The 11,756-nt window shown below is 29.6% G+C and overlaps 2 protein-coding genes across 3 annotated transcripts in view; one reads left to right on the forward strand and one right to left on the reverse strand.

Annotated features, from left to right (window-relative positions):
• Positions 1-5,246: 5,246 nt before the first annotated feature.
• Positions 5,247-11,756, forward strand: part of LOC117178271 (V-type proton ATPase subunit G) — a 14,195-nt gene continuing 7,685 nt past the window's right edge. The window contains exon 1 of the mRNA XM_033369626.1: positions 5,247-5,413. Within this exon, the coding sequence (XP_033225517.1) occupies positions 5,332-5,413 (82 nt within the window). The 5' untranslated portion in view covers positions 5,247-5,331. The remainder of the gene's footprint in view (positions 5,414-11,756) is intronic.
• The window catches only part of LOC117178270, a 2,868-nt gene continuing 812 nt past the window's right edge, over positions 9,701-11,756 (reverse strand). For both annotated transcript variants that reach the window (XM_033369624.1, XM_033369625.1), the window contains exons 2-3: positions 10,978-11,598; positions 9,701-10,864 (exon numbers count right to left, since the gene is read on the reverse strand). In XM_033369624.1, the coding sequence (XP_033225515.1) occupies positions 9,723-10,864; positions 10,978-11,587 (1,752 nt within the window). In that variant the 5' untranslated portion in view covers positions 11,588-11,598 and the 3' untranslated portion in view covers positions 9,701-9,722. The remainder of the gene's footprint in view (positions 10,865-10,977; positions 11,599-11,756) is intronic.

Raw genomic sequence — 11,756 nt, forward strand, 5'->3', positions numbered from 1 at the left:
TCGAATTTTTTATTTCCATCTGTAATACTTATGTTTTCAAAGCTTTAAGTCAATTAGATACGTGGCAGTCTGTCAAAATTGAAATACCAGAAAGAAAATGAGATGAAAAATGTTGAACATGTTGACAAATTCATTTTCTAAGATTTGTACATCTATTTTATCAAATATAAAAATACTGCAAATAAGTTATATAACATACTATGTCATTGTTGTAAGTGTTAGTATTTCGCCGAATCCATACTTTAAGTGTAGGATTTGTATTGATATACAGTGAAACTCTTCTATTGCACCGATTTTGGGATTGACGGTGGGTGGGAACTAACTCATTATAGCCCACTCCGCTTTTATTTGTTCACGCTTGAGTGCTGGCCTGAGTGACAACCGTAGACCCCGCGCACGCCGTGCAACTCCTGTTACACCTACCCGCGACGCGGCGTCAATTCGCGGAAGGGCTATAGAAGAGAGGGCTATTGTAGAGCTTCACTATGTTTATTTTTATATGTGCCAAGTTACGAACACTGAAGTCTGTTATTTATATTCACATAACAAACCTGCAGGTGCGAAGTGCACTTTTTGACGAAACGGAGCTTATTATCAAAAATCACACTTTCTTGCCTTTTTACACATAATTCAGCAAAAGAGTAAAAGTTTGACATTTTTTACTTTCAAATTTACTACACAAATTTATTTAAATATTTGAAAATTCTCAAGCATTCAAATTAAATGAATAAAGTATACTAAAATATTGATTTTTTAACAACTCTATGTTGATTTAAGGATTTTAACAAGTATTTAACAATGAGAGATATTATCATCAAAATTAAAAAACTGTGTAGTACCACTATAGATGTTCCTTTTTCTGTCAGATAGCGTTATTTGTTTATGATATTTAAAAAAAGTAATATTTCATACGATTTTTTAACGATTTATATCCTATTTTATTTGTAATAACAGGGAATGCTAAAAGGTGCTAAATACATCGCCAATTCCATCAGATTTCAGATTATTACATGCATGCGTGAAAACATTCATTTTTCACACGTGGTTATCAGACTGATTCACCTACATTCGGTTTTCTGATATGTATCTCTCCCTTTAACTTTTAAAAGAGGCCTGTTATTTCGTTTAATTGGATATGCAATAGAATATTTCAGTGAACAAACACATAATCTTATATATTTGTGCGAAATTTGATACGATACATGACATAAAATTAAATTCAAAGGGCGGAATAATGGATAAAAAATGAAAATATTCCTAATAAATGTTGTAACTGCTTCTAATTTGTTTACGTTAAGCATGTTGATTAGAAGAAGTTGCATGAAAATCAAATCGATTGAAATAAAAGAAAAGCGCATTAGAGAAAGTTCACATTTTACGTAACATTGGGTGAGGGGGGGGGGGGGGGGGGGGGGGGGGATTATTGTTACTCCCATGTTAAATTTATATATACTTACTATAGAAAAATTGTTACATATACCTATATTCAACAACACAAAATCGAATTATCAACAAAATAGTTTAATGTTGAGTCAAGGATTTAATTTTAAACTAAATTTGAGAATCTGAAAAAAACTTAAATTTCAAGAAAAGAGTTTAACCCAAAAGATGATTTTTAAAGCCGAAACATTAATTTTCTAAAAACGGAATATTTATATTTTGAAACAAACAAAAAATGAATTCTTAAAAAGGTGTTTCAACTTTTAATCAATAATTTTGTTGCATTTTTCACCAATATAAATAATAGTATAATAATACAAAATAGTTGAAGTGTAAGTTGACTCTTCAATCAAATTCTGCCAATGAAGATAAAAAATGTCATCCAAAATGTTGAAATTACGAGATAAAAAGACAAATTTTCTACAATAAAGTTGAATTTTCACAACAACAAATAATTTTCAGCTAATTAGTTGAATTTTCAACTTCAGTAATCGTAATATAAATTAGTGCTTACTGAAAAAAGGTGATGTAAAATATTGGCATGATTAGTGATTTTTTAGTTTATTACAATTTTCAGTAAAATTAATATTTATTGATTAGTTTTTAATTAGCTGAAATTAATCTATATTGCATAATATAAAGAAAAATGTGTAATAGATATATCATTATTGATAGTTTAAATATTTTGACAACGTAAACAGAATATAGCCTCCAAAACCACATAATTTTTTTAGTCACTGCAATTTATCAAATTTCGTAATTGTGTTTATAATTTCTGTTGCAGAAAAGTTAATTATACATATTACCAGTGGGTAAATTTTCGTATCCCGTGTAATTATGATGTACTTAGCCATTTAATAGAACAAAGTTAGCTTATATCACTTCATAAAATTCAATATATTATTTTTCAAACTTTATTTTAAAAAGGAAGGCAATTGAAGTCTACTATGGTGTAAGTATTCATTTTGATTTATTTTTGAGACCACTTTATTTCTCATAAATAAAATATTAATTTTATTCGAGAATATTTGTAACTAAAATGAAAACTAAACATTTAAAAAGAAAATTCATTTTCATTATGATTAATTATTTTAATGTCCGTCAGAAGTATTTTATTTCGGAGGTCTTAACCAATATAAAACTCATCGTTAAAAACTGATTTCAATAAAACTGAACCTTTTTCCCGAAGACTGGGTTCAACGTCTCAATATTACTAGTACATGGCAGATTTCGAAATCACGATAACTGAGACATCGGTGCTTTTTGACTTTTAATTGTTTATAAATAAAAAGTAATATTAAATATAATATAAAAACAATTTTTATAATATTCTAGGATGCTTAATGTTTCAATCAGTACCAATTATTTTTTACATAATCCTTCCAAAACAATTTTCTAAATATCTGAAGACAATGAAATCTCTGATGATCACGATTACTGGGACGTTTACCATAAAGTGAAGAATCTTTAAAAAATTAAAACGTAAGTCAACTCTTAAACAAAAAGTTCGTTAAATTTTGTACCAAAAATGTAATAGTTAACATTTCAAATGAAATAGATTTTAATTTTAAATAAAAAATGGTAGAATAACCAAAAAAGTAGGATTTTTCATTAAAATAATGAAAAAAATTCCATCTTTAATATTCAAATTTTAAGCCAAAAGGGAAAATTGTCTACAAAAAAGTGTAATTTTCATCCCTAAAAGACCACTGTTAAACAAGAAATTGAATTTTCAACACTGCAGTTAAATTTTCAGCCTAAGACATGAAATATCAATTGACGTGACGAATCTTCAACGAAAAAAAAAAAAATTTTTAGAAAAGTAGTTCAGCTTTTTACCAATAAGTTAGTTAAATTTGTAACCAAAAAAGTTGAATTCTGACCAAAAAATGTAATGGTTCACATTTCAAATAAAAAGGATTTTAAATCAAAAATAGTAGAATAACCAAAAAAGTCCAATTTTTAACCAAATAGATGAATCTGGTTAAATTTTCAAACAAACGTAGTCAACAAAGATAAAAAATGTAAAAATGTAAAATAATTATTTGTACCATCAGCACCTAGCTAAAAATTAGCGTTATATTCTTGAATTAAGAGTTCTTATTCTGATCCCTCTAATAGCTTAATTGGAAAAACACCTGGCCGGAAATTAGAAGTTTTGTGGTTCGATTCCCAATGGAGTGAAGAAGGAGTAGGATCTTTTTTTTTAAGAAATAATTTTCATAAAAAATGTCATCCTAAGTGTTGAAATTTCAAGCCAAAAATACAATTTTTTTACAAGAAAGTTGAATTTTCAACCAACCAGATGAATATTCAACTAAACGCAGTCAACGAAGGGAAAAAAATCATCCTAAATGTTCAAATTTCAAGCCAGAAGACAAATTTTCTACAAATAAGTTGAATTTTCACCAAAAAAACATTTTCATTTAAATAGTAAATTTTTCAACCCTAAAAAACAATGTTCAACAAAAAATTAAATATTAAATCAAATAATTCCATTTTTAACCAAAGAAATAGATTTTCAACTGAATTGATGAATTTTCAACCAAAAATATATTAATTTTCTAAAAAGAAGTTTAACTTTTCATCAATAAGTTAGTTAAATTTTTAACTACAAAAGTTGAATTCTGATCGGAAAATTTAGTAGTTCAGATTTCAAATAAATAGGACTTTAATTTTAATTTAAAAATAGTAGAATAACCAAAAAAGTCCCATTTTTCACCAAATAGTTGAGTCTGGTTAAATCGTCAAACAAACGTAGTCAATAAAGATAAAAAATGTCATCCTAAATGTTGAAATTTCAAGCCAGCAAAAAAACAATTTTGTTACAAGAAAGTTGAATTTTCAACTAAACAGTTGAATCTTCAACTAAATCCAGTCAATAAAGGCAAAAAAATGCATCCTGAATATTCAAATTTCAAGCTAAAAAGACAAATTTTCTACGAATAAGTTAAATTTTCACAACAAAAAATTTGCAATCATATAGTACATTTTTCAAACTTAAAGGACCAATATTCAACAAAAAATTTAACATTCAACAAAATAGTGCAATTTTCAACCAAAGAAATAGATTTTTATCTAAATTGATGAATTCTCAACCAACAAAGGAATAAATTTTCTAAAAAGCAGTTTATCTTTTCACCAATAAGTTAGCTAAATTTCTAACCGAAAATGTTAAATTCGGAACAGAAAATTTAACAGTTGACATTTCAAATCAGAAATTTTAATTTTAAATTAAAAATGTTAGAATAACCAAAAAAGTCGAAATTTTAGCCTGGTCGAATCTTCAACCAAATACTGTCAGTGAAAAAAAGTTTGCTACAAAAATTTGAATTATCCACCAAAAAAGTTGGATTTTCATATTGGGTTCTATCCATTCAGTTTGAATTTAAATGAAGACCCGAGAAAGCTCAGAATAGGAATTTTAATAATTGATGTACTAAACAATAATAATCTAAACATTTTTCTCTTCTTTCATAAATCTATAAAATCATATGGTGCCTTATATGGACTGACGGGGAGTTGGAATTTTCAGAAAGATATAAATACCTAAGTACATTTTCAAGTCTTGAAGTCTATTCATTCTTTATTTTATAGTTTGTTTCGTTTTTGAGTATATGTCTTACGTTAAGTTACCCTGAAGCCTCTTTTCCTATTTCTTACTTTGCAGTTCTTTTTTTGTTATGTTTTTTTTTTTGAGTAAAAAAGAGCGGTAAAATTCAAACGAAGGCAGTGGCGCTCACGTGAGACCACGTGGTCGATCGCAGCGCCGCGGTTCAGTCAATAGTGAAAGCACCAGTCATATGATCGATTTGTAGAAATTGGCGTTTCTGGCTGTTCGTGGCCGATCGCTGTCACCGTTTTCTTCATTCTTCGCTGATCATCGCAAAGATGGCCAGCCAAACGCAGGGGATTCAGCAGCTTTTAGCTGCAGAAAAACGGGCAGCTGAGAAAGTTTCGGAAGCTCGAAAACGTAAGTTTTTGCACCTTTAAATATAAGAATCACCTCCAAACCAATTTCCCTGCATGTAATCTATATTACTCTAATCCCTCTAATATACAACCTTGTTCTCCGAAATCCAGATGGCCCTCTTTCTGAATATCTCGCACTCTGAAAACGGTGCTTACTTTTCGGGAATATTTATCAGTTTTTCTTGGCCTAGAAAATTGCGTTTATTTCGAGTGTGATTGCTTGTGACATGAATGGACAAAATCCCGTGACACCACGTGGGCGTTTTTTCGTGTCACATTTTTGTCAGAGTTCCTAATTTTTCTGATTTACTCTTGTAGATATTTATTGTTTTGGGGAACAAATGTAATTTGTTTAACTTGCAACCTTCTGCAAAGGAAGTGTGCTTGCTTCAAATATTTTAGGCGTGTATGTTCGACTAGAGGATTTAATCTTTTCTTTTTTTTTTTCTTTATGAAATATCAATTTGTGAGTCAGGGAATATAACTAGTCTTAAAAATGCATCATTTAGTTTTTGGTGTCTTGAATTCTTGGCGCTGAATCAAAATATTTATTCATAATTTTATTGAATTTTAAATATTCCTCTTAAATACCTACAAAAAATAAAATAGATTTACTTGTTTATAACGTTGCTATAACAAAATTTAAAAATGTCGCCAGCGAAAGATTTTTTCGAAAACTCGATAAATTCTGGACACCCTAGAAATTAAAGATAATTTAACATTTTACAACTAAATTTCACATTATTTTGCATAATTTGTATATATTGTAATACCCAAAAATGATAGTAGAATTAGAAGAACCAGTGAAATCATTAAAATATAATAAGTTTTCGCATTTTCTTGATATTGAAGGAAAATTAGAAGGGATGCCAATAACCAGCGCAGTGCCAACCACTAGTGCTCTTACACTAGCTAAGTTTTTAACAAACAAACAAATAAAGTTTTAACAGAAAAAGATTAATTTTGTATCAAGATGATTAATTTTGCTGCAAAGAACCAAATTTTCAATAAAATAGGTAATTTTTTAAATAAAGAAGAACAATCGTTACAAAAAGTGATATTTACAATTACAGTTAAGAAAAATAATCATTTTGAACAACGAAAATAACTTTCAGCAAAATAGTAGAGTTTTCAAACAAATAAATGAATTTTTAACTGAATCGATGAATCAACTTAAAAAAAATGAATTAAAAAAAAAGTATTTTAACTTTTAACTAAGAAAGTAGCTGAATTTTAAACCAAAAAAGTTGAATTCTCGACGAAAAATGTAATAGTTGAGATTTAAACTAAAAAATATTTTAATTCAAAACCAGAAATACTTGAATTCAACTAAAAAAGTAAAATTTTCAAAAAAATAGTTGTGTTTTTAGATAAATGCAGCCAATGAAGGTAAACAATTTGCATCATTAAAAATGTTAAATTTTCAAGCCAAAAACACAATTTTCTATTAAAAAAAAAACAGTTGGATTTTCAACCCGAAAATATGAATTTTGACCAAAAAAGTTAATTTTCAACCAATTAGTTGAATCTTCACACCTAAAAAACAAAAAAAAATTTCAAGAAAATAGTTTTTTTCAACCGAAGAAATGAATTTTCAACTCAATTAATGAATTTTCAAACAAAAGAAAAATTTTTTTTTTATTAGTGCATATGTTAACCAGTATGTTCGTTAAGTTTTTAACAAAAAATAGTGAATCTTTGTAAGTTGAGTTTTATATAAATACATATCTCGGCAGTTAATCAAAATATTGAGACAGTCCTTTGTTTATTTATGTTTCGTTGATTTTTGCTAGAATATGCTTAATTTTTATTAAAATTTGTTACAATATTTGTATTAAAATATATTCTTCTAATTACGTAACTAATCTTTTCTATATACATATTTGTAGTATATTTTATATTTTTTTAACACATTCAAATTATTTTTGTGTGTGATCAAAAAAAGAAAGTTTTTAGTGTCCGGCTAATGTTAATAAGAAAAATAAGCTACCTGTTTTTGCGAGGACAAATAGTAATTTCACATTTTCAACCTGATAGTTAAATTTTCTAATAACAAAGATTAATTTTCAACAACAAAAAACTAATTAAAGAAAATAGTTACATTTTCAAACAAAGTCATGCATTTTTAAATAAAATGATCGATTTTAAACAGGAATAGTTGAATTTTAAAGCAAAGCAATAATTGTAAGTAGTTAAGTTTTTCCATCAAAAATATTAATTGTCTACCATAAAAGTAAAATTTTTAACCAATTAGCTTTAATTATTTCTGGCTTATATTTTAAACTGGAAGATTTAATCTAACATTCAATTTAGAGAATTATTTTGCGGTCAAAAAAAAAGCTTTTAGTGTCTGATGTTAAGAGAAAGAAAAGCAACATATTTTTTGCGATGGCAAATAATAATTTCGCATTATTTTATTTTATATGTATGTATGCGCGTGAAACTGTATAATTTAAAATTAATAATGACCCAAATTAATTTACTACAACGAAAGTGTTTAAGAATTAGATCAGTTCTAAATTCAGAGTGTTTAGCGATTTTGAAAACCTGAAATTTGCTGTTTTTATTCTCTACTATATTATAGAAAACTTTTATTTTTTCAAACTGTTTTTAAAAATTTTTAAATAACATTTCTTTTGGTTGAAATATCAATTACTTGAGGAGAGTACCCAAATATGAGATACCAACTCTGTTTTGTGTGGGTTGCCGGAATTCTTCGGACTGAATTTAAAAGTTGTATAGGTCATTTTGAAATGAATTTAGTTTATCATAAGGTGTTCAAATAAAAAATTTTATCATTTTTTTTTTTAAGAGTAAGATTTGTTTTTGTAGGTCTTACGGTCTTCATTAATTAAAAGAATAAAATGAAATGATTGGAAAGTTCGTTTATTAATATTCTCTCTTTTTGACGTTTCGGCTACCACTGCGTGCCTTTCTCAAAGAATCTAAATAAATAATATATAAATAACAATCTTTCCTTACATATAATTACACACAATTGATTTTTTTTATAATTGTAAAAGAAATAAAAATTACCTGTGCTTTTTATCTTGTAAAAAACCAAGAATATTAATTTTGGAGTCAAACATCTGTCAATAGTTCATGTCAATTTTTTAAAATAATAATGAGGTGTGTCACGAAATTAAATTAAAATCTAACGAAAAACATTTAATAGAAAAGCCTCATAAAGAATGTAGACGCTTTTTTGATTAAAAACGACATCTTAATTGACGGGAAATCCTTATAATGTTTTTGAACAACGACGAACATATAGCTTAGTCTGTAATTTAATCAAAATATTGTATTTTTTTTCTTAGCAAGAATTTGAATATTTTTAAAATCAAAATAATGGTTTAAGTTCCAACAATGTTGTGAAAAACTTGTATTAAAATTTCCAACTCTACAATCTCTTTTATGTTCCGAAATTGCGTGTCAACCCAGCTATTTTTCTTACTCGAAGCATTATAGACTTCATGAATTCGCTCTCGAATAATATTGTTTATCAAAGGAATCAGAGAATTATTTTGAACTGAAGTAATTTTAATTTGATCTAAATTTTCTTTCCTGAAGCTAATATCACTCAATTTGATGCATTTATCGATTAAATATTTTATTAGGCCGACCTTTTGACAATATAAATGATAGGAATTAAAATCAAGATATCTATCAGACCATGACGCTTTTTTAAACCAATTGGGAATCAACTTACCTTCAGTTGTTTTTATAATTTGCAAATCAAGGTAATTTATTGAATTATTATTTTCAAGTTCAGGCGTAAGCTGTATGGAATTTTCAATACTATTGAAAGCATTTATGAAATCAACAATTCGCTCAGTAGGAACAATAGCTAAAACATCCACATACCTTTGATATAAAATTGGTTTAAAATTCAATTTTTTTTAAAGCTCTTGTTTCCACATCTTCTAAAACCAAATTTGAAACTGTAGGAAACAATGGTGAACCCATAGGACAACCATTTAATTGTTTATAATATTTTCCATTAAATGAGAAAACCATGTTATTGAAAACAGTTCTAGTAGCGACTAAAAATTCATTTTTTGTTATTTTAGCTAAATTTTTATTTTTTATTAGTTTTTCTCCGATACAGTCTAATGCTAGATCTAATTGATTTTTGTTTTTGCTGACAATACAAAAATGTAAAAAAGTGCTTTTTCCAAATCCGTCAAACTATTCTCATAATAAGAGATACCCCAGGAAATTGCTGATAAAATTCAAAATAAAGTATTAATTTTAATGAAAAACTTTATTTTATGTTTTTGAAGTATAAATTTACTGTTGTTTATATATATTTAGTTTTTGCAGTAGTCACAAACCCATTTGTAACTGATTTCCCCCACGCACCCAGAGTGTGCCCAGCTGAAGCAGGAGATGCATTGTACCCAGGGCTCCTTTATTTGATCTTCGTACATTGCCTCACAGAAAAGGCACTCGTCTCTCGGATCCGGATGCTTCTTTAACTCCTCTGTTTCTTCAAGGTCACTCAAATCAGAAGTTTCCATTCGTTTGTCTGAAGAAGTAGAACGTGGATGACCACGACCTCGTCGACGGCTGGTGGTCAGAGTCCTCGCTACCTCGTCCCCAGAGGATTTCCTCTTTCGGCCTCGTTTTGCTGATACCTTGACATCAGATATTTTCTTTTGTTCAGCGTCAGCTACTAATTGATCAGGATAATCCTGCGTAACAATCATAGATGATGATGGTAGGGGTGGTGGATTTTCCATTTCTTTTGATTCTATGACTTCAGGTTTGACTGTTTCTCCGTCAGTTTCTTGTTGAACAGAAACAATGAGCTGTTGATGAAAGTCTGTTTCTCCAACCTGATTAACTTCTTCAATGAAGTCTGCGTCCGTGAAAATGTGCCTATTAAAAGGGTATATCCCAGTTTCGCGAAATCCGTTGATTGCGACTGAGGCCCTTTGCACTTTAACGTAAGCGTTATTAAAAAGCTCAGCGACGTCGAAGACTGCGAGAGGACGAGTGTGGCGTCGATTCCAAAGTCGAATTTCTTCGCTGTAGTTCGCTTTCAAAGCCCCTATGAACGTTTTGTCGAGAGGTTGAAGTTTGTGGCTTGAATGTGGCGGAATCGTTAGTATAACGACGTGATGCTTCAACGCCAGTTCGATTACATCCACATTCCTAGTGTGGGAATTATGGCCATCCATTACCACTAGGAGAGGCGACTCTGCAGATGGCTGGAGAGTGTTGATCATGTGTTTGAACCACTGCGTGAACAAGTTAGTCTGAATCCATCCAGACGGGTGTACAGCGCCAATCGCACCGGCTGGAGCTCCTCTCATGAGCTGGGGATTCATCAACTTATGAGGAAATATCATCAGAGGAGGAACAAATTGTCCCGCTGCAGTCATGGCAATGACGACAGTCATCAGTTTTCCTCTTTCAGGGACAGTTAAAGCACCTATCTGTCTCTTGTCTGAAAAATAAAGTTTGGTTGAAAATGTAAACGATTTTTCGTTATCATTTTGGATATTTGCATACATTTCAATTGCTGAACTTTAATTTCATCATAAATTACACGAATATTACCTTTTAATGTTAAAATCTTGGGTGTTTTTGTTTGAACAATTGCAATTTCAGTTTCGTCTACGTTCAAAATTCTATCAGGAGTAAATCGATGCTTTTCATATACATTCTCTAAATTATCATAAAATGTTTCAACATTTAGTCGAGTGAAATCGTAGGCACGAGCAAATGATGTGCCCGTTGGTTTACGCAGTGACAGTTTATCACTGTGGCGTCTCATAAAACCGTAAAACCAATTTTTGCCTGCCTTTTGATCCCGGAATGGATTTGGCACATTATTTGCCTCGGCTAATTGATGTGCCATGTATTCAAGATCTCTCCTTGTCAATCTATAAAACTTTGACTCCATTGTGAGTGCATACTGTACAAGTTTATTTTCAAGTTCCTCGCTCAAAACTGGCGGTCGACCTAGTCTTTTTGAGAGGATAGCATTCGATTGCGATTCATCCATTTTAGCATGCCTCTCTACTGTTCCTTTTGGAACTTGGAATGTTTTTGCGGCCTTCAAATAACCCATCTTTCCATTCTTGACTGCTGCTATGGCCTTTATTAAATCTGCTGATTTCCACTGTCGCCGTTTCGGATTCAATGCACCAAAACTTCCCTTCTCCATGTTTTTATAATCTAAAGAAAAACGAATCAAATTGAAACATAAATACACTTTAAAATATATTTACGATTGCGTATAAACCTTTTCAGCAATTAAAAATAGTATTTTCACTTAGGGTTACCAGATGGGTTTTGTGAAAAATTAGCACATTTCCGCCTGCACCCCCCCCCCC

This window comes from Belonocnema kinseyi, chromosome 8, assembly GCF_010883055.1.
Source record: "Belonocnema kinseyi isolate 2016_QV_RU_SX_M_011 chromosome 8, B_treatae_v1, whole genome shotgun sequence".
In the NCBI taxonomy this organism is placed as follows: Eukaryota; Metazoa; Arthropoda; class Insecta; order Hymenoptera; family Cynipidae; genus Belonocnema; species Belonocnema kinseyi.